This window comes from Battus philenor, unplaced genomic scaffold (assembly GCF_028537555.1).
Source record: "Battus philenor isolate CCGP_79_NKW_IND1 unplaced genomic scaffold, ilBatPhil1.0.hap1 SCAF_12, whole genome shotgun sequence".
Classification (NCBI taxonomy): domain Eukaryota; kingdom Metazoa; phylum Arthropoda; class Insecta; order Lepidoptera; family Papilionidae; genus Battus; species Battus philenor.
In genome coordinates this window covers 7,504,853-7,529,312 of record NW_027181674.1, presented here as the reverse complement: position 1 = coordinate 7,529,312, position 24,460 = coordinate 7,504,853, and the positions used below count along the sequence as shown (strand labels likewise).

The window sequence follows — 24,460 nt, the reverse complement described above, 5'->3', positions numbered from 1 at the left end:
TTTGGGGATCAGGAATGAGGAGTGCATAGTGAAGATGCAGTGGATTGGCCACATAGCATGCTGTGCAGACTGCAGTTTAGGCCGTAAGGTTCTGGAGTGGAAACCACAGCCCGGCAATCGCAGAATTAAGTTTATCGCCATGGTGAACAGAGGTCCTTGTTAAGTTCTATCATACGGTTTTATTGGAAATCAATGGGGGAGGTCTCGGTCTAGCAATAGATGTCCTACAGATGAAACGATAATGAAGTGAACCCTTGCTAAAAAAATAACTATTGTTTGCTAGTTTTAAAAACTCAGACTCTCTTCTCTTCTATATTTCATAAACATAAGTTATATCAAAATTTTCAATCTATTAACCCAAACAACTGTACATTTTAATCAAAATTAGTTCATAATCCAAACATTAAAATGTTATGATAACTAATTGTCAATAAAAAAATAAATTGACTATTCGACCTTGTTGGTTTTAAAAACGAAATTATGAAGCTATCTTAAAATTACATTTTATAATTTCTTGAATCTAACAAAACTATCAACGTGAATTAAAAAAAGACCGGCTTTAAAAGGATGAATGTACAACTCCTTTGTCTTAAAACAGTTTTAAAGCTTTTACACCTATTTCCAATCATCTTATATAAAGTCATTACTATGAAATATGTTATATTAGTTTAAATTATCTTTTGGAAAGCGACAAGCCAATCACTTTCGAGATGTCCAAAGTCAGAAGACGGATAGTAAGCATTAATTATTTTTTAATATGTATTAATTCAAATTTTGATCGCGGTTTTTCCCACATATTATCATAACGTTTTTTATTATTTCTGAAGGCAGTAAATGAGCTATACATTTACCCCTTTACACTCGTTTGTATCGCCCTGTTATTATACAATTTTCTTTGATATCTGAATGCTTAGTCGTAAAATAGGTGGAGTATAAAACAATTTTTTTTCTATTTAGGTAACAGTCGCTCTATGTTTATTATTACTCGTAATCTAAAGATTAATGTTATGATTTAAATTTATTGTTACCAGTCATAGCAGTGCTTTATAAACTACCCGCTACCGGGGGTCGCTGGCCGTTCACTCGATATCGATCTTGGCGCGACTCACGCGATGTTCGCTGTATGTAGTAACCATGATCGACTTTTAAAAAAGGAACGAAAATTATCCTGAAATTCGGAGAAATATATTTTTATTTAATGGTGTTGTAAAAGTAACCAGTTTTTAATTTTAATTATTTTTTATTATTTTGTGTATTAAGGATTTACGACGAAATTAACAAAATTAAACACAAATATGGAGCAATTCAAAATACAGGACTAATTGCAATTTATATGACGGGTAACCACAACACGGGCTATGTTATTAAAAATAAAGGAGGTATTGAAAATAAATGTATATATACTTACTTAGTCCTCACTACATTGTTATTACTGTTACATGTCCTTAGCACAAAAAACTAGAAAATGCTTTGTTAGCCTACTGAGAAGAACTAACAAGAAACTCAGTGATTTTTCATGATTGTTTAAATATCTTTTTTCCTTAAAATTAAAACAATTCCTCTCCAAACATCTTTATCGTGAATATATTCTGGCATAGAATATGCCTTTTAGTAGAGACTGTGCAAACTATTTTAGAATTAAAAAAAGGTTAATTTACCTCGTCGTTTGACAGTTAGTTATAAAATCCTATAAATTTACCTACGAATGAGTGAGGCAGTTTATGGAGCCTAATAACGGGTACGGCAAGTTTATTTTATTTATTATATTACGTTGATGAATATCACTATTTATTATATTTTTTTCTATGATTTTTACGTTCATACATTAGGTTGTCAGCTTAATAATAAGGTAGGGCCATTATTAATGTGATATTTTCTCGTTCGACTATTAGAACTACATAAGACATTTTATTAAACTAATCGAAATATTTGGTATTCGACGAACTTATTTAATATACTCATTTTTTATAGTTATTACTCTTGCTACCGGTATAGCTTTTGCAAGGTTCATAAGATACTGATCGCGGAAGCAAAAAAAAAAGAAACTTATCGATAAAATGACCAGAAAACCCATAGGATTTTTATTTTTTGCCTTACTACTCGGTTTATATAATTGCTATTCGGGCGTGGTTTTATTTAATCTAAACTGAATCGTGACGGTGCTCTTCAGCGTGGAATATAATGAACTTAAAGTAAAAATAAATGTTCATTGCTAAAACGGCTATGATGTTCAAGGAATAGTAAAAATGTCTCTACTATAATGATCCGCTAATATTTTTTTAGCCTGACAAATGATTTTTTGATGTGGTAGAGCTGCAATACCTGACCATCTTCCGTGGTACTGGTACATCTGGGCACATCATGTTAGCAGTGCTTCACGTTGAAACGTCAGATGGTTCATTTCTTTGACCTGATTATATTTATCTACTACTTAATATTATTATTTTTTATTTTGCTGCAGATATTCAAGAATTCTACGAGCTCACTTTATTAGACGACACAAAATCTATCCAGCAAAAGACTGCGGAAACTATACGCATCGCAAACAAATGGGAAGCTGACGGTACGAGACGTGAGGTAGGAATTGGAATTACTTAAGTTGTTATTCATTATTTCTAAAGTATAAAAAATAAAAACAAGAAAGCGATGAATAATTTTGTCTATCATCATCATCATGTCTGCCGATAGACAGTGTGCTGCACGGCATCTTCCCTAAATTGCCACAATGACCGATCTTGCGCTGCCCGCCGCCATTTTCCCCAGCCATAAACTGCCTCTTAAAACGGGTTATTCTATTTTAATATCTATACTTTCTATTTTTTAAAATTAGGGATTAGTACCATATTCATTTTCTCATAGGCCCATATCGAAAAGGCGTTTCTTTTACAGCAATTGTTTCGCAGTACGTGGTATACAACATATGGTTAGTAAAATTATTGAAAAATAAAACATATTAAAATTGAATTACTAATTGACGTTGTCCAGAAAAAAAACAGTAGTTTTAAAGTGAGAAGCATAATACTTTAATAACATAGTCACAAAAAAATTAAACATAGTGGCATCAACGCTCACTGCTATAAAATTAAATACTTTTAATAGCCGACAGTAAACAAAAATAAAAGAAAATTATTGTCATAGATATCCAATTACTAATTAATAAATATAAAAGAAGGTTATAAATATTATACAGAATATAAAAATTTTTATTTCATAGAAAAGATTTTTATGGATCGCAAAAGCCCGTATCTATAACTAAAAATAATATTTGATTTTTGCCGCTAATTGTATTGTTAAACAGATATAGTAATTTTTAGAATAAGATTTAAGGTGCATGTGTTTTATAGGTATGACTGGGGTCAATAAATATATATATAAATAGATATTTAAATGTATATGATAACAATGTCCTTCGAAGTAACTTAGAATAGCCTATTCGAAAGAATAAATATTTGTTTCATTGTTTGTTTAAGCGACGAGAACAAAAAAAATCCACAGTGAATAGAACCATCAGATAGTTTTTTGGCGCGGTTAAACTCTCCGATAAAACAAAAATAACGCTATCGTATATACACTGCTCGCGGCCTTTTCATTCGGATTGTCAATAACACTGTATTTATTTCAAAGCTGTTTTTTTTTTCAACTTTAAAGCGATGATAACTTTTTATTAAGTCCAACAAAACCGACAAATAATTTTATCAATATTACTACTTAATAAGGTTACTTACGACGAGTATTTCTAAGTATATAATTTATAACGAAATAATTATAAATTAAAAATGTTTTAATCGATGAAGCAACATGAACGACATGAACAAAATGAAAACAATGTCTTAAATGTCTATTTATAACAAAGGAAACAAGAAAATTGATAATGATTAAGATAATGACGATTTTATGTTATATTGAGGTATTCTTAACATACAGGTTAAAAAATAGTCAAGTGTAAACGCTTCTGTAAGCTTCTTATAATTATTGCCGCCCGCTACATTTACCTAGCCCTTCCGCTTATTGACAAAATTGCCATCGAATCTGGCGAATATACATGGTGGAATCACTGTACTAATTAAAATTATCTCGGAGAATATGCGTCTCAAGGTAATGAGCAGATGCTGTACATACGAATAAACGTTAAAAAACGGCGTAGTAATCCACAATGTTTAGTGATTTACGTCACCGGATATCGGATAATCGTGGTGGTGAATGGATAGTTCATATGCCGTCTATTATACGTATTCCATTATAGTAAGAAAAAAGCGTTTTTGTGATTCGGATTAGTGCATATCAAATTTATCATATTAAAATATTAGTATATCTGTCCCTGCAAGGTTTGCACTGCCAGAAGCGGGCCTGTCGTGTTTCAGTAGGAAAATAAATTAATAAAACATATTTTAGAGTGATTACTTTACACAGGGTGTTTGAACATAAAGCTTTTTACAATCTTTACAATTATTGCTGATGAGAAAAGAGCTATACATTCACCCCTCTAAACCTTAACCTGCCTTGCTTTATTAGCAAAATTCCGTAACCAAGAGGATTTTGTTTTTTTTTTTAAATCCTTCCGTAACAAGTCAACGCAGCAACAGTCAACAGCTAAACTAACTTGCTTACAAAATATTGTCACGAAATTATGTTAAGTACGCCAAAAAGTTTTTAGTAGTCAACTCGTTAAAGTTGACTACTACATTGTTAGTTTGTACATTGTATATTTTGGTTCCATCGCTGTCTTGTAATTTTCATTAATAATATATTTTTAGTGTACAAAAATTAAACTTAACGTAAATGTGGGTTCAATTATTTGGTACCTATATATAATCTATCATCAGATAAATACATCATCATCATCCTAGACGCCCACTGTAAGACAGAAATACGCCTCCTTCAAAGATCGCCAGTTTATGACCAGTTTTACGCTGCCCACATCCAACGACTTGCCGCCACCTTGGCTACCGTCGCGTCTACCAGTTCGTGGGCGATACTCGAGAACCTTTTGGCCCCATCGGCGAAGAACCCGCCAACGATTTTAGACTCATATATTATCTGTCTCTTAATTGTTTAAAAAAGATGTAATTCTTTGTTCAAATCGAATAATAATTTATGTTAGTTACAAGAATGCTTAGTCAGAGATAATGACGTAATTCTAGGATACTATACATAATAGCACTGAAACATGAAATGAGCTCACAATCGGTCAACTAAGCCTTGCACTGTAACTTAGTATTTCTCTAGGAAATTTAATACGGAATGTGAAAACCCGTAGACAGAGCGGATTAGCTAGTTGAAATAACAGTGGGCAGGCCACTTACTGCACAGAACTTATGATTGCTTAAGCTTTAAGTTTCTGGAGTGGAGATCGGCAAGTGCAGCGAATACGTCAACTGTTTAGGTAGACAGAAAACTGTTAAAATCGTTGAAAAAAACTTCCGACTAGTCTTATTGGAAATCTATGGGAGAGGCCATGTCAAACAATAGAAGTCTTACGACTGAACTGATGACGATGAACAGCCTGCACAAATCCAAAGGTTTGAAATCGCTATCGTTTCTAATGGAAAACCTAATTAGTTCTACTGATATTAACGGAATACTAAGTTCTGGATTCTTTATTTCATAGATAAGCAATTTGTTAACATTTTGACTTTTATTATCGTCTACAGTTTTGAAAATCGCAAATTTATAATTTTTGGGTTATACGAGTAGAGTTCCATTATCCGCGATGGTTATTTATGTTTGTTGCTAAAGAATCTAATAAGTCTGAACAAGTTTGTGTATACATCCAACATAATACAGAGAGTAAAAAGATTCATTTAAATGTTCAAGTTAATGTTCGAGTGGATCTAAATCTAAATTGTGTTACTTAAAGTTTTTTTCTCCTAAAAAAATATTATTTTATAGTTTTGTGATTGATAAAATTACAAATACAGCTACTGTTGTTTATTTTATGTATAGAGGTTTATTGCAGTCTACATATTTAGCTCTTGCCTAGGTTACATTTCCAGAATTAGGATAAAAAGAAACTATAATTATTTCAGATACACAATGAGGAAAGTGACTATAGATCCATATCAAACGCTTTCCTACAGGACAACAACAGAAAAAGCGAACACCGCAACGATGTTACTCCAGATTCGGCAAAGGTACGATAAAAATTGAACTTGATTATACCAAAACAATGTAGACTGCCTAAAGCTAAATAAGACTAATGCCATGCATTAACCATAATAAGTGATACAAACATTTTCCACTTCTTTGTTTTGATTTATGGTGTAGCCTTAAAATTTTTGTTTAATTTCTTGTCGATCGAAAGTTTGAATTAAACATCCTAAATCTTTTCTACTTTACTAGATTTTAATAAATAAAAATAATACTTAAAAGTATAATTTATAACCGTGTAAATCACGTTCTGTTATTACTATCAATCACTCGATGAACTTTATTTGTGTGTATGTTAACAATATACAAATGTTATAGTAGTTACATAACTTTATATAAAAATACTAGAGATAATTAAGGTCCGCCTAACCGCAATGAGTGTGTTTAAAGACTTCATTGAACATTTTTTATGAGGAACCATCGTTCCAGTGATAATGACAATAAAAATAAAACGTGTCTGTATTGGTACATATTTGGTACGACTTTAAATTTCTACTACCTTGTAATTAAGTTATTAATGAACAATGATAAAAAGTAAAACCATATTCGAGTAAATATTTTAGATTTTTTTTCCTTTATTGTTTGTATTTGCTCGCAGATGGGGAATATACCATCTATGTTATCACCCACTGGAGACACGGAAGAAAAGAAGGTACTTATAAGTAATATTATTTTCATATGCAAATATAATCCAGCTAAAGTACATACATAGTTAAATTAATATGAGGTGGTATTTCACTTACAATGTAACGTAGTTTACCAATAAATGTATAATATTTTCGGATATAGTACCTTCGGTCAATACTATACCGTTATTACTATTCCGGCTACTCAGTTCCTACCAGAAACCCTACTCGCTTGCACCAAAACCTATTTTAATATGGTAAAAAGTTTACTAAAATTCGAATAGGCATTATTTACGTACATAAAAACGGGACTAAAAATTTTAAATTGTACATTTTATTGTAATAACGCCATCTAGTAGAGATGATGCAAAATAACTAGTATTTACCGATACTTGATCATTTTCGTTTGGATTTTTCTTGTGATGACGTGACGAGGCCAAAGGTAGGCACCGAAACGCTGTTCAACAAGTGATCGGTAATGGCGGATGGTTGGTGTTTCGCGTCCCGTAGAACTATTTATAACCTTAAATACAGTACAAGTTTTCAGCGATATGTACGCTAACGTTTCGCTGTTGTGTGGATTTGTGCCGTTAAATTTTACAATTGTGCCAATGTCGAACGGACTGTGCGTTGATTAAAAAATAAAGCTAATAAATAAATTTTCAGTGAAATGATATTGCACATATAATTTTGACATTCACACTGCTGATATTTCGTATTCGTTACAAGTAAGGCCATTTAATATACACTAATCTATTTTTAAACATTTAGTAATTTCATTATAAGTTGAGAACGATTTCAATATATTGGAGAGATTAATACGATTCCTGAAACAGTTATGCTTGAGAAAAATAGCTATCTTACTGATTGATAATTCGTTACAGCAAATATTACCAAACAATCATAAATTGCACGTTAAATAACGCAACACGGACATTTTAATTAAAGTTCATCGCTTTGACATTCATTCCATCCTATCATTGAACACAATCTGTGACAAAACCAATAACTACCAATACATCGTTATAACATCGCTATCAGAAAAGGGTTTGGCTCAATTATAACATTCATTTGATAAGGACTTGGTGCAATTTGCAAAGTAAGCTAACCTGTTAAATGGCTTAAATAATGGCATTAAAATACTTACAAGAGGTGTATTATTTTGAATATGGTCATAAATGTTAAAAAATATTGGTGCAAGCTAGAAGTGGGTTCTAGGTAAAGAATGGTGCATGCTGATCGTCGCAAAGTACGGTGCTCAGAACAAGCACAAGTGTGTAACTAACAATGCATGCAGTGTACATAGTGTAGTGCAGATATCAATATAAGTGCGAAAAGGCTATGCACAATTGGTCGTCAAAATGACAGAAAGACGAAAGAAAAAGACACATAATGGATTCCTTCGAAAAGTATCCTCCTTGTTTAATCTTGATACGGTAAGTGAGTTACCAATGCTTGTATATTTATATCATAAAAGATAATGTACCATCTTGATCTACTGACCAACATTGTATATTGTCGAAACATGTTTAGTACAGTGAAAGTAATTTGTTACATTAATGTAGGTGAAATGCCACCTCAAAAAAGTACACACAATGTAGCAACTTCACTGCTGCATATTTATTGTTTATCATTTTCAAATGACCAGTGCCAATATTTTAATGTTAATGCTGTTAAGTCCTTAGCAACTAACTCATAGATGATATTACATTTTCAGGCCCACGTTTCGACACCTGAAATGAAGCAGGTAAATTTTTATATTACCCAAAATCAAAACATACTAATACATTACATAATAATCACTCAGCGATTTAAGTAAATAAATAAATTTTTTAATAAATATAAACTGACTTCTGCAGAGAAGTGTATCAAAATATAAATATTTATTACATAATATAAAAATATGAATATTTCATAAGTCAATGATACACCCAATTATTACAAATAAAATTTAAATAAATGTCTTATTTAAATATTATTATTTATAGATTGTTAGAAGATTAAGAGGAATAAGTGACACAAGTTTTTATTAATATATATAAGTACACCATATTTTATTTTGTACTAGTTCTTTGATCATTAATTTTATTTTGAAGTTACAGATAAATGGAATTGAGGGAGGAGGATTGGAAAGGACAATAGGTGACGATGGCTTCCTGTATTTAACAGTAGTACTTTCTAGAGCAGGGGGTGCTGGCCTTGGTTTCAGTATTGCAGGGGGTTCAGATAACCCACATGTTGCCGATGATCCTCTCATATATGTCACCAAACTGATACCTGGAGGAGCAGCGGCTGCAAGTCAACTTCTGATTAATGATGCTATTTTACAGGTTTGTTTCACAAGTAATTTATAAACAAATTAACTAATATAAAAATTAATCTGCAAATGGTGTTGAATTTCTGGTACTCAATTTGTAGAACAGCAAAATAAAAATTGTAATAATGACAAACACTAATTGTAAATTTACAATATTGATCTAGTACTAGAAGTATTTAAAGAATTTGTATTTATAATGATAGACAAGATATTCTTACTATCTTCTGAACATTATATAATGTTTTAATGATTATTGACCATCATTTTTCTATTAGTGATTGAACAATATTTTTAATTAAACCCTATTAAATTTCAAATTTAGGTCAATGACACAAATGTTGAAAATGTGACCCATGCTGAAGCAGTTGACGCTTTAAAAAAGGCAGGCAATTCTGTAAGACTGGTAAGTGATTTAACTGTATCTAATTTTATTTATGTTGAAGTAATATAATATTTAAATATTTTTAAATATTATCACAGAAAATTAGAAGACGGACTGCACCAGAAGATACTTTGACGGTACCAACCTTAACAAGTAAAGAACAGGCTATAGAGATAGAATTAGTCAAAGGAGGCTCAGGTTTAGGGTTTAGTATAGCAGGCGGAGTAGGAAACCAACATATACCAGGCGACAATGGTATCTACGTTACGAAAATTATGTCGGGCGGGGCTGCACACCGCGACGGCCGTTTGAGGGTCGGCGATAAACTTCTCATGGTCAAAAACACATCGGTTAGTATGGATTATATTAAACCCTGTGCTGTCTGTCAAATAAAACACATTTACATTTTTATTTTAGTCATTTATTTTTGACACGTATGCTTTATGAACCAGCAATAATCCTATTGAACTACTTTTTTCTGACTAAGCCAAAATTCGTCAAAAAAATTATTTTTATTTATTGAGATTTACATTTTAAAGTATGTAAAGAACGGTTTTTGTTTTTAAGGCGATTATAATTCCGATGCCGTCAGTAATATGATCCGCTATCATAGCATTGCATTTGGGTTAATTTTGAGAAGCAAATACATGCACGGGTGGCAGTTTATCTCCGCTCGCCAAACGCGTATTTACGTATATCATTGTTTACGTTAATAAAAAACCTAAAAATCTTTATTCAATTTGAAAACTACGTCGTCTATGTTGGGCTGTTTGATAGTTGTAATATATGGCTTGTGGAAACGTTTCCGATGAACCTTTTATGCGGCTCGCGTGTGTCGCCCGCAGCTCAAATTAATCAGTGAGAAATGTCTTACCAATGGGCACAGTGGTTATGGAAACACTCGATTTTTTACATAGACTCAACTTTATAATTTTATTTGATATATAATTTAGTTTTCAACGTCAGAAATATAAATTTGTATATGTAGTTGTGTTATTGATAAATATCTTTATATGTCGTCAGCTGGCTTAATGTTAAATAATATATTCTTTGTTTTGCTAGAAAGGCGATGTGAACTTGGATAACGTGACTCATGAAGACGCAGTTAGTGCATTGAAAGCATCTGGTGAACGTGTTCAGTTGGTCCTTGTGCCAGGACCTAGACACGGGCAACCCTCGCCGCGAACGTCTCGAGCGAATACACGTAATATACAAAATTTTTTATTACATATAAACATTTATTTCACACTACAGATACTAAACCACATAAAAAATGAAAACTAAAGACATAAAACTACTGTAAAACAAAAATTTGTGCAATTTTTAGCGAAAAATTATTTTTTTTTTCCTAAAATTAATTGTTCTCTATTTACAATACAAATATATTTATATATATATATATATATATATATATATATATATATATATATAGCTAAATATTAATCGTAAAATTACAATACCGCGACAATTTTCTTTTCTCGCGTTTTCTTTTTTTGCTTAGCCTATTTATTTCTTTAATGTGGTATTAAATTAATTAATTATTATAGTATTAATTTCAATAATGATAATGACATTTAAATTGTTTTCGATTAAGGTCAATCAAAATTAATTATTAAGTTAAATTGGAATGTGTTGGATATTTATAGCTAATGATATTTTTGTGTTTTGCAGCTTCGAGTACGGCCAATTCTTTACGACGAGAAGATGTTACAGATAGCAACGAAGAGCCACGGGTTGTAGATTTAGAAAAAGGTCCGCAAGGTCTTGGATTTAATATTGTTGGTGGAGAAGACGGGCATGGAATCTATGTGTCGTTCCTACTTGCTGGTGGACCAGCTGAAAGGTCTGGAGAACTTCGAAGAGGCGACCGATTGTTAGCTGTCAATGATGTCGACATTACACATGCCACGCACGAACAAGCAGCGAAGGCTTTGAAGGTATGTGATACTATAATTTTCTATCTAAGTACAAATTGTGCACAAATAGTTTATAATTAAAAACATCAAAAAAATTTATCATAATATTAAGATAAAAAATTATCTAAGAAATTAGTTTCTTCGCTTAAATTCCAAAATATAAGAAATTAAATAATGTCATGTTTTAAACAAAACTTGGTTTCAGTTTATATTTTAAAAAAAATCACCCTTATATCAATGAAAAATATGTATATTAAAAGATCAATCTTTATGCAATGTTGTGTAAATATATTTCGAAGACATTATTTTTTGGAATGGAATTTGTAAAAAACTATAATTATTGAACTATTCACTGGACAGTCTTGATACAAAAAAGAGCAAAACTCTTTTATCATTCCATAATAAAAAAGAAGTAGTGAGCTTTATTATACAGAAGTCTGAACAGATTTGAGATAAAACTTTAATTTTATATATTGATTGGACTGGTCTTTTAGGTTAAGAAAAAATGAAAAAAATTGAAGTAAGATAGCACGAAAGTCCTTTCATTTAACTAACTTGACCCCTTTTTTTAATCATTTACTTTTTTCAAAAATAATAATCCAATATACTAATAACAATAAGTATTTACAGTTTTAAATTTTTTTGATGTCTTTATGTAAATTTGAAAACGCCAATACGAAAATCCCTAAACATATTATTATTCTTTTTTTATTTTGCTTCTCAGAGTACGGGACAAAATGTAAAATTAACAGTTGTTTATCGACCACAAGAATACAATAAATTCGAAGCTCGCATCAATGAACTTAAACAACACCATACACTTTTAAGAACGTCACAAAAACGATCACTCTATGTTAGGTAAGTTTTTTTTTGCTATTTATGTATGTTTTATAGTAATTTTTTAAACAGATCCAATTTGCAAGAATAAAAGTGTTGCTAGTAAATGTTTCCGAACTTGAATTATAAATATAATAATAAGACATTGATTTAAAATCAACAAAAACAGTCTATGCTACACAGGAGTTCTCCAATGATTGTTAAAGTTAGTTTGTTTCACTGTGCCCCATACATCCTAGAAATTATATTAACATTTGAATAGGCGATATGAACTACGTAAACTAACATTAAATTATTAATCTTTTGGATATGGTTTTAATAAACAATAAGTAGCTTTTTCAATTAAATGACGAATTTAATAACATTTACATAATGTATTAAACAATAATTCTAAAGCGATTAGAATGTAAGTCATGTTATTGAGTGCCAACAAATACATCAATCACCAATTCTTAAGGCTTGCAGGCTGTAGTTTTTAATACAAAAATATTTTACAGGGCATTATTTGATTATGATCCTGTAAGAGATGATGGATTGCCATCTCGAGGACTACCATTCCGATATGGCGATATACTACATGTCACTAATGCTTCAGATGATGAATGGTGGCAAGCGAGGTAATATGCAGTTTGATATTTATTATGATGTATTTAAAATATAGATTTGTTATTCATTTTTTGATAAAATTCAAAACCGGGAATTGTTTTGACATCGAAATTAGTAGATAAGAAGTGAATTGCTCTTTGATTCAATATCTTTCTTTTTAAATGATAATCTGATAAAATGAAATTATTATTAGAAAAAAATTGTCTGGAATTTAATTTAAAAAGACAAATGACAAATAAACTTGTTACTCAAATCGGCGCAACATATACAAGGACTATTTAAATTTAATATAACAATACCAAATAATAAAACATCACAGTAATTATCTCAATTTATTCAAACAATTTATATGCATCAAGCTTTATCATATTATAATTAAGTGTCATTCAATTAGTGTGATTGGAATTATAATAAGTGAATCGATTGTTCAATATTAATGTCAAACTAGGCGACAAACACGTTTTTCTTATGATAGTATGTCTAATATGTAAAAGAATCTATATTTCAATACCACCTTGGAGTATTTGTTGTACAAAAATAGATGTTATTTATACAATGAAGAAATAGATACCAGTTATCGCACAAGTCCCTCCGAAACTGCTGTACCACGCATTTGCCACGGTTTATATTAAGTGACCCACTTGAGGCGGCATCGCCCAATAGTGGGAGATGAAATTTTACATGCCTAAACAAACTATTACTTTGGCGGCCTCACAATCACGTGTTAGTGACATACCGGGCCAAGTCTAGGCTCCTCAGGTAGCTCTCGAGGTTAGATTTCGCAAAGCGTACTACAAATGCTTATAAGGCACTGAGTCCGCCATTACACAGTGTGTTCAAACAGTAAATAAATGAATAAAGATTACGTGTATTCAGTCCTATATTACACTTAGCCCGGTGAAACATTAAATAATAATCCCAACTAGCTTTGTCACTTAATTAATAATTTGCCTTACCCAGAAACAATTATTGTCAACTTCACAGCTATAAGAAATTTTTTCACCTCGCCGCGCGGTCCACAAGGCGAGTTGGCCCAAGTTTCGGTAGCACATTTAAATGTTTATATGTGCTAGGTGCTAAATGAGGATTTTGAATATACATATGTATATATAACCACTACTCTGTGACGTCTATCGCTTAGATATGAATTAATGGTGGAAAATTATTTTACTAATAATAATATATGTGTTGAATAATGTTTTATTTTCATTATTAAAATCGCAAAAATGACACATAAATTTTACAATAAAGTATATATGTAATGATTTTTATTATAAGTTGATTATAACTTGCAGACGACTAGATACGACGGACGCTGACGCAATAGGCATAATACCATCGAAGCGTCGATGGGAAAGGAAGCAACGCGCGCGGGATCGACAGGTGAAGTTCCAGGGACAGGGTACTCCCGTAAGTACTGTAAGTTATAAATTCCCTAATTTTTATTTTTTGTGTGATTTATTTTATTTACCTTGTGCATTGATTTAATTTAAAATTTATGTTCTTTTTACTTTGTGTCGATATTTCAACCAGGCTTTAGTAAGAAAAAGGGACATATGATAATAACGGGCGTCAACAATTGTAAATTAATTTAAAGAGGCGTTTATATGCGGAAACTTTCGCCTTTTGCTAAAAAATCTTCAAGTAACCATTTGTGTTTATTTTTGACTTTATTTTTTTAATACTGTTTTCTTGGTTGACTAAAAATATTGGCCCGACCTTTTTAATGATAGATTTTCGGATGTACTAGCCATCTTTGCGAGAAACTCACCAAATGTAATCAACACAAGAATATTCCAGATTAAATAGAATCCGATTCAAAAAAAAGTCCTAGGGTCAACACGAACAATTAATGTGAATAAGAATGCGACAGACAGATTCATGTAAATGCAGACTTATCTTGTTACCTTATCACTAACTATTGAGATAAGTGGTGCATTTTATAGTCAGCGATGAGTTGACTTAATAGCATCATGTTCTCCAACAATTTATTATATTTTATGAATGATGTCGTATGACAGTCATTATTTTAAAATCGATTATGTTGCAGAGCCAATCAACGCTCGAGAGGAAAAAGAAAACGTTATCCTTCAGTAGAAAGTTTCCGTTTATGAAGAGCAGAGAGGATGGTAAATCTGAAGATGGTTCGGATCAAGAACGTACGTATTCAAAAATTCACGCATTCTTATTAGTGATACGTAATTACATTAATGCTAGCAGAGAAAGCTATAAACGGAGTTTTGCTGCGAGATCGAATCATAAATGAGGAGGTCCGCTGAAGAACCAAGGTTACCGACGTAGCTCAAAGAATTGTACATCTGAAGTTGCACTGGGTTTGACACATCGCTCTTACAACCGATGGCCTTTAGAGCTGAAATTTCCTCGTGCGGTGACCACGAGCTGGTGAACGCTGCATAGGCGCCCACTAGGTTGGCCTGTGATATAGTTAGGTTCTCGGCGTGGCAATCTATATGGAGAAGAAGAAACATTAAGAGACAAAATAAATTTCCTCAGGTCCTCATTAGTTTACCGTCCCTGAATTACCCTTTATAAAAAAAAAACCAAGATAACACGTTAAAAATATTTTTTGTTGCAGCTTTTATGCTATGTTACACGCAAGAGGATGCCAATGCGGATGGTAAGTTGTGAATTTTTTGGTATATGAATTTTTATTGTATGATGGTTATATGTTGGTTTATAGTTAGGCTGATTTTTTTCAAATATAAGTTTGGGCATACAAAGACATATCTAAATGCAATATTTAAATTTAATTTTTAATCTATAGTTTTCGTTTTTTAATATTAAAAAGTATAATATAATACGTAATTATTTACATAAATATATGAAAGTTTATAAAAATTTCTCATGTATTCAGATTTTTAATTCTGATCTGAACATAACTCATCTTAGAGCAATATGTTCTATGATGATATTATAGTCGTCTGTTATCATTTAGATATGTCACATGCATAATAAATGTATTACTAAATAAAACTGTGTTACAATCTCCATCACATCAATGCCAACGCATTTTTCGATAGCTCCATGAAGGACTACCGCAATTTAAATATACATACATATATATATATATATATATGTATGTATAGCTATTGCGTTAGTCTTCCTTGCAGCTATCGTTATGTGCGTTCAACAGTTCTTCACAACATTCTGCATAATATTTCGGAAGTATATTCAGATGTTTTAAAAAGATGTTCATAATTTTATTTCTGTACAGTGTTCAATGACAAAAATTGGTCCATCGGTCATTAATTAAATATTTAATATACTTTAGATTTGATGAAAAAAATTACATTGTTTCTATGTTAATTATACGAATAACAACACAGCATGGATAGTAAGAACCCAAAAAAAATTTTGAGATTTGGAGAGTAGCCATTCTATATTTTATTTAATTTTGTAGATAATCTATTAGTTCTGTTCCATTTGAATTACCTATTCGCAGATATGCTGTAGAATAATTTTATGTAATGAAAAAATATTACTGGTTTTATTTTAATAATCTTTGTATTCTGATGCACAATTAATTGAGAAAACTACAATATTCTCTTTATTTAATAGTAATCTTAAAAAAAGTGATCCCAAAACAGTGAAAAACTTCTCGAAAAATCTTGCCTGTTTTGGAATTGTGCCATATTTATAATTTTTATTAAATAATGTCATGTCTTTCTATTTAGTGTTCCTAAAATACCTTTAGTTCATTATGTAAGTCCCTTAACAGAAGACAGTAAATTATAAAATATGTAAATTGTTATTATTATAATTGTGATATTGTTAGGAAGCTGTATAAAACGTTATGTTTTACGGAAATTCGATTTATATTTGTAATTTTATTTATGCAGTAGTTACATGCCTTTAAAATTGAGGAAATATTAGTTTTAATAAACCCGGGAATCAACGTACCTCAAAATAATTATAATAGATTTAAAAAATCCGTGCCACATGTATATTTCTATAAATAAGGTCATCGTGTTAGTTTTATATGTAAACCGATGACAAAGCAACAGGTGCTATTCTTAACTGTGGACAAACTACTTCCGGTTCTGTCTTGGCTATTAATTGTAATGTTTAATAAGTACTAATTAATCCCACCGTGTCTATTATGTCAATAATAGTGATCCATTTCGGTTAACGAACGTAAGTGAACGTATAAAATATAACATACAATCGCTAGACCATACAAGTACCCTTAGCGCCATCTAGCGGCTAGCTATCGATGTTGCGTTCTTATAAGTTTAAAAAACTGCATGTTAGCTTGCTTCTGTAATAAAACATGTGAAATTTTGTTCGACTTAGCTTATAAAGTAGCAACTACGGCAAGTAGTCGGATATAACAATATTTCTTATGCGATTAACATAACCGATGGTTAAATGTTTACATCAGGCAGAGGAAGCAATTTGAAGAGTAGGAGAGAACGTTCCTTTAAACGTATATTAGATGGCTGAGTGTATTTACCTAGGTATTAATATTCGCTTTGCACAGCTGTGTGGTTAGACATTAAAACAATAACATGTAAGTTGCGGAGGATGTCGCCGCAGCGAGCACACGGATTGGTGTAGGAAACGTTCGGCCGCCGTCCCGTGCTTCTAGTTGCCTGACCACAGACTGCGTATCTGTTTTCATACGATTATTGTGTCTTTTTATTTGCACTTTATGTTCTCATGCGCTGTTCTGAAATTATCGATGTATCTTCAATTGTCACCATCGGAGGTTACTTCGGAAACTTTTAAGTTACGCAACATGTTCACCATTTTGCCCCTGTCGTTCACACGGTTCATGTAGACTATGTTTAAATGTATATAACGTTAATTTTTCTACGTGTAGGGGAAATCTTGTACCGCGTGGAACTTCCCATGATGGAGGAGATAACGCTCATTTATCTCGAGGACGAGAGTAAGTTTTGGGAGTGAGGCGTAGCTTGCGAGTGCAGTAGCCGATACCTTACCTCCCGCATTCTGGTTATGATCATCAATTTAGAGACGTAGTTTTCATTTTCAATAACACTCGATTTTTTTTTACTATTATTTGTTAATTTCAGTTTTTTTATTTTATTTTCCTAATCCATACAACGCGAAAGTTCTAATAGCATAGCACACGAATATCTTGTCATTGACGCTCACGAAGTTTCATTACGTAAATAAAATTGAGGTGCAATTAGTGTAACGACGGGCCGAGACAGCCGGTCGATGTTGAGATTACACGCGCCTTAACGAGTTGGGTGGTTGGGAGAGTGGGGCCACTGGAAGCACACGAGGACACTAGAGCCGCCTCTGTCACAGCTGACGCGCTTCGCCTCTAGTCACACATTCGTCATCAGCATGACCTTGCCACGAGTGGTGGAAGCTCACAATACAATCATTACATACGGGCTTGTTTTTCAGTTGTTTTCTTTCCAGAACTCTGCTGTGCTGGTTTCCTTTCAGTATCAATTATGTCGCTTCAAACACATAGACGCTGTAATTATTTTATTAGCCGCCTAGTCGTGTTTCTTTTACTATATGTATATTTGCTTTTGTATTATATTTAAGGAATAAATCAAATCTGTATTTACTAAGAAATTATTTGTACGAAAAGGAATATGTAATTTCAGACCTTGTTTGCTTCTGGTTTTAATAGCCAGGTGTTAAAATGTAACAGGAATATTGATGTCAACATTCTTGATACATTTGTAAATGAAGTTTATTGGCATGTGTGAATTTTCCTTTCGTTTGGCTTTTTATATGTAAGTACCTTATCTGACCGGTACAAAAAAATAAACTTACTGAAATTTTGAGATGGTCCCAGTGACAAGATAAGATGCTTACAGAAACGCTTACGAAAACGCGATAAGGTTTATGATGAAAATACCGAAACTTTATTTTAAAAGTCGGACATAAAGTTAATCAATCTCACTTAACCTAATTTTTACCCTGTTCGGTAATAAATGAAGCACTTTCGATAAATATAAGTGAAAATAATATTCCATCGAAGAGTGAATCGAAAACAACAGTAAAATATTCATAGGTGATTGAAACTAGATTAGACACATAGCACGCCTCGCACGAATACATACGATTATTTCTTACATTAAAACTTGTTAAAAATTCACATAAAGCAAATTCTTTGCTTTCATTCTCGCCATCTGTTCTATTTATTTCTAAGGCATGATAATATATGATACAAGGAATTTGTTTTCATATTTAGTGTAGAATTATTGAATTTTATGTATATTTCATATAAATAAAATTAAACAATTTTAAGGTTCTCCTAGAGAACAGAATAAATTAACTAAGAATGTCTTTCTAGGTATTAGTGTATCTCATTGTTTTCAACTATCGACCTCCAATATGCCAATATGTTGTTTTTTATGTTTACAGGCCAAGACGAGACTGTGCTCTCGTACGAGACGGTCCAACAGTTGACAATTAATTATACGCGGCCCGTGATTATCTTAGGCCCGCTAAAGGACAGAATTAATGACGACCTCATTTCCGAATTTCCCGACAAGTTTGGCAGTTGTGTGCCGCGTGAGTAATGTGACATTTCTAACAATTATTCTTATATTGATTTTATTTGGAGACGGTTCAAGTCCTTGGTGTATTGTATGCTATGCTATAGTATACGAAATTTTACAAATTATAACTATATTTATATTAAAGTGTTACCGAAAACGCTCAACCGCGCAATGGGTATGCGCGCAGCGAGACTGGGTGTACTTTCCTAAGTCGCGGTGTAGCAGTTACATTAGCACTATATTGTAAACAGATAGTAAAATTGCCACAAAAAACAGAAATTTTTGTGTAAAAAAACCGATTGATCTTAAGTTCGTCTAGTCCGTCACGTCAGACGTCCAAACGCTGCTTGCTTATCCGTGGTCTTTACACTAGATCCCTATGGACTTTACAAATCAAAACCATCTACACTTTTTTGAGAATCCGAAAGCAGCTTTGACGTTTTATACATCAACAATCATTAGTATTGGCACACCTCTTGGAAATTAAAAAAAAAATAAAAATATGTCTGTTATTAGATACAACTCGGCCGCGGCGTGATTACGAGGTGGACGGTCGCGATTACCACTTTGTGGCGAGCCGCGAACAAATGGAGCGCGACATCCAGAACCATCTGTTCATCGAAGCCGGCCAGTACAATGACAACCTTTACGGCACGTCGGTCGCATCTGTACGCGAGGTCGCGGAGAAGGTAACGCGTTCAAACGAAATAATAACAGATCATTTTCAATACGATCATTTCTGCTTTAAATATTACAAAGTAAAAACTAATCGCTGGGTAAACCTCTAATTCAAAATATGATTACAAAAGTAAATCATAATAAGCATTTGTGTTATAAGCTTCTGCAGGTGTTCCATAAATCAATGTCAAGATTATCTGATGATTGAGTGGGTAGTAGCTAACGTATTTTTAATAATTATATATATATATATATATATTATTAGGCATCCTGTAAAATCCGACTGTCATTACAAACATTTGCTTTAGTATTTTTTTCTACTTTCACGATGCAAAGAACAATGATATCTGTAAACAATTGAATGGCCAGATTAAAAAAAAATAATTTAAACTTTATATATATGTGTTAGTGTGTATTTAACCGACCGCCTTAAAAATGATTTATTTAAATTGATTTATGAGATTAGATCATTAACTGCCACTACACCCACCAAATTGGTTCATGAGATTTCAATTTTCTTTAGGAGTATCGAAAGAGCATCCATATGTGTATATACATGGATATATATTAATTTTCAATTCAGTAATAAGAATCATAGCTATATTTTCAATTTCACTACTCTTGTTTCAAAAGTGTTATCTTCAAAGACTATATAGTAAGACTATGTTAATGTTAAGAAGGAAATAGAATAGAAGCACTAAGTTGATTCTGCAATTATCCATACTTGAAATTTGAAAAACAGTCCTTGTTGTTTTGATAAAAAGTTAATAATTTGTTTTGGTTTCTCTAATTACAGGGCAAGCATTGCATTTTGGATGTGAGCGGAAATGCCATAAAGAGACTGCAAGTGGCGCAACTTTATCCTATTGCCATATTTATTAAACCAAAGAGCGTAGATTCTATAATGTAAGTTAATTTTATTTTGTTTTATCTGATTTTTGTACAAATATGTCAACGTCACTTAAAAGTCACCAGATACAAATAATATAAAAATGTGTTTGTTACTTTGTCAAATGGAGTTAATATTGTATTGATAAAATTCTTTCTTTAAATCTTGTAAAACTTAAAAAGTTAATTAAACAAAAACTTTTACAAAAACCTTCTTATAGTGTGAAAGAAGAAGAAAAAATGGTTTAAATAATGATACAGCATGCAAATGAATTGCTATCATATAGTAATAAGGATGTTGTGAAAGTGACCCCAAAAAAAAAATTCGTCTTGAGTTTGTTGTAGGCTTTTCTCAGAGCGCGTTTGAAACCCTAGCTTTATGATGAAAGATGTCAATATAGGGGACTTCAATCTGATTCCAGTTTCCACCAAATTTTGGTCTTCTGACATTTTTTCCAAGAAATACACAAGTGGTCACTTTAAATGATCCTATAAAAATATGAACATGTTAACTTTTATTACTTTTTATTATTATATATTAACAGGGAAATGAATAAAAGAATGACTGAAGATCAAGCTAAGAAAACATATGAACGTGCACTGAAAATGGAACAAGAATTCACTGAATACTTTACCGGTCAGTATCACAGTATTTTATATTATGTATATCTAACTCGTGTTTAAATAATATGGATATAGAAAAAAGGTTCTTGTGGCACTTGTAGTTCGGCGACCTTATTCGCCCGTCCGTTATATCTTTACTACTGTACTTTAAAATCGTCACGCAGATGATTCACTGTACTCTTTTTACTTTTGTTTATATTTTATGTGACTTATATTTTTTTTACAGCGGTAGTGACCGGGGACACGCCGGAGGAGATCTACTCGAAAGTGAAGGCCGTTATCACTGCAGAGAGTGGGCCCACTGTGTGGGTTCCGCGGCGCGAGCCGCTGTGAGGAACCTCGCCTTCGTGCACTGACTCTAAGTGGGCGAACGTACGAGAAACCATCGTAGATTGGGACTTTAATACCCTTACTTCAGGCAAAAGGCGGAGGCAATAAATTAAGACGTTGGGTGGTTTTGTGACTGGTTGTAGGAAATGAAAATCTTCTGTTAATAGAGTTGATATTTGATGTGACCAGTATTAGCGGATAGGTTATTCTCTGAAACTCGTTTAGAATCTTAACGGGTATGTGTTTTCATGATCCATTATAAAAAATGCATTTTTTGGCACTTTAAATATGTATAGTTGGAAAGACTATACAGTTTGAGTTCAAAAAATATGTATTTATTATTTTCGTCGAGCAGGAGAATGACAATATTCGAGATGTCAACGATCGACGCGCAGGGAATGTTAGAATTTCCTTTACGATTGCAATAACCAATTAGCGACGTGGTTCTTTTGGGCCAAAAATTTTAAAATTGAAGCAATATATTCATTTACATAAAGTATCGTACGTTGAACATGATTTCGCTACTTTTGAATTGTTAAAGAATGTGTATTCCTGTACTTTCGCTAAATTAGTAATAATTGTATTACTTTCAAATATACATCAAAGGAATATGCGAAGCATGTAATGCTTCAGAACCATTCAGTTGATTCTGAATGAGAAGAATTGAAGAAGAGATTTTAATTAATGATATATGATACTTTATTGTTAATGACAGCGGTGAGTGGCAGCCGTTGAGAGATGTGCATCGTTTTATCACTGTCACTTTTTAAAAGTCCCTCTCGAGGGCACGTCTAGCGTAAGTTGGTTTTGAATTTCTAATTTCAATGTAAATTTTCACTTGAGCGTATTTCCTAACAGCTTTCACTGTAGAGTAATGCTTTTGTCCATCGTGCGAAATCTAATAACCTTAGAGATCATGTTATGTGAGAAGTAATGTTGACATTACAATTTAATTCATTAATATTAAAAGGTAATGCTTGGATTAACTATGTAAATTGTATATTATATAAATTAAAAAGTGTTATTTTTACCCAGGTTGCTAGATGCTATCTTGAGCGCTAAAATATAATAATAAAGCAACACAAGTATTTAAAGTTATTGCGTCAAATCACGGTGCACGGAGAACGTTGAATTCTTACAAACTAGCTGTATTAGTTGTTTACCGACGGTACAGTCGCGACTGGTGACCTCCAGAATGTCTCTGTATACGCATGTATGTCCTCGCGATTGTACTGTGTGTTCGAACCCACCTTCCGCAAGTTCTGCATGGCTAGGCTAAGAGATATTATATAATATATCAGAATTATTTGCTCAAGCGGCAATCTGTTTCATAGTCATTGAATCTCATGACATCCGGCACACCGACGTCCTATCACAGTTAGGCGATGTGCAAAGTTGTTTGTTGATCATTTTTATAGTAAGGAATTGTGTTATACGGTGTGAAAATGTCTCACCATATAGTGTTTGACATTAATTTATTGAGAATTTTATTTTCTTACGAACTAAAATGGGATGCCCATCTGCAAATATGGCGCCAGCACGTATTATATTGATCCAAACTGTCAAATTAGTCCCGTGGCCTTTGTGCAACCGTGCGCAACAAACGCTGTACTTAATTAATAGCACTTCTGTGTGAAGCATTTGTTGATGTTTGTTAAATGAAGACGGAGAAAGAATTACGACTGACTATTCCTCTTTTTGATACACCCTTATTGACGAATAAGGGACCTATCAAAATTTGTTACCAAAGTTATTCAGTAACGGTACGATACCACCGTGATGTGCGGAATGTCTAGCGAGTCAAATTTATATTTTATGTACTTAAGGTGTTCATATATGGACGTTGCCGCAACGGTGTGTAGTTGGTCGTGATTTTTATTCACCAACATGTATTTCTCAGTATTCGTAATTGCGGCGAAGCTTTGTTTTTGCTTCAGTGGGCCCGTGTATTTAGTCATTGGGGTGCACATTGTATTGCTAAAATTTTATTGTATTTTAATTTATACATTAAGTTAATCCGACCTGATATTTTTAATGTAATTGTGAAAATGATTTGTTTTAATAGCTATTTATTTTATAGTACTAAGAAAAATTGTATTCAATTTATTGTTATGATTGTGTAAATTAATAAATTTAATCTCTTTTTAACCTTTAGTGTTTTAACATTTTATCGAAATCCCATATTTGCAGATGTACAATGTTTATCAGTTAGTGATGTTCAATAGACTAGTTTTAATAAAATTATTTACGTTGAAAATTCCTCGCGTTATTTTATTTCTTTTATTATCCCTTTTGAAATAAAAATACAGGTTTATGAATTAAGCTACAGGCTGACAGGCTTGACTTCTGGCAGTACAAGATCTGTTAGGACAGGTAGTAAATGATAATTTATTTTAATATGTAGAAATCTGACAACTGCACAAGTTATTTATTATTTCTGAAACCATTGGTTTTTTGGGTAAGGCGGTGTACTATAAATTGAGAGCAAATGAGCTACACATTCACCCCTTTAAACCTTTTACACCTATAGCCAATAATCCAGTAAACAAGACTTTTTGATGTAGGAAGTTTAACGGTCGGTTGTTAGATTTTAAAAA

General features: G+C 32.3%; 1 protein-coding gene across 10 annotated transcripts in view; it reads left to right on the top strand.

The window, feature by feature from the left end:
- Positions 1-24,103, top strand: part of dlg1 (discs large 1) — a 36,567-nt gene extending 12,464 nt beyond the window's left edge. For 2 of the 10 annotated variants that reach the window (XM_068776809.1, XM_068776812.1), the window contains exons 3-21: positions 2,462-2,577; positions 6,027-6,131; positions 6,746-6,799; positions 8,491-8,520; positions 8,876-9,103; positions 9,413-9,493; positions 9,571-9,822; positions 10,535-10,676; positions 11,144-11,409; positions 12,113-12,246; positions 12,723-12,842; positions 14,127-14,250; positions 14,882-14,990; positions 15,428-15,469; positions 19,207-19,356; positions 19,860-20,032; positions 20,818-20,927; positions 21,455-21,546; positions 21,760-24,103. In XM_068776809.1, coding sequence (XP_068632910.1) covers positions 2,462-2,577; positions 6,027-6,131; positions 6,746-6,799; positions 8,491-8,520; positions 8,876-9,103; positions 9,413-9,493; positions 9,571-9,822; positions 10,535-10,676; positions 11,144-11,409; positions 12,113-12,246; positions 12,723-12,842; positions 14,127-14,250; positions 14,882-14,990; positions 15,428-15,469; positions 19,207-19,356; positions 19,860-20,032; positions 20,818-20,927; positions 21,455-21,546; positions 21,760-21,866 — 2,435 coding nt within the window. In that variant the 3' untranslated portion in view covers positions 21,867-24,103. Of the gene's footprint in view, positions 1-2,461; positions 2,578-6,026; positions 6,132-6,745; positions 6,800-7,222; positions 7,502-7,553; positions 8,210-8,490; positions 8,521-8,869; positions 9,104-9,412; positions 9,494-9,570; positions 9,823-10,534; positions 10,677-11,143; positions 11,410-12,112; positions 12,247-12,722; positions 12,843-14,126; positions 14,251-14,881; positions 14,991-15,427; positions 15,470-19,206; positions 19,357-19,859; positions 20,033-20,817; positions 20,928-21,454; positions 21,547-21,759 lie in introns of those variants that run through there. The other 8 variants (XM_068776807.1, XM_068776811.1, XM_068776810.1 and 5 more) reach the window with 7 other exon arrangements.
- Positions 24,104-24,460: the final 357 nt, after the last annotated feature.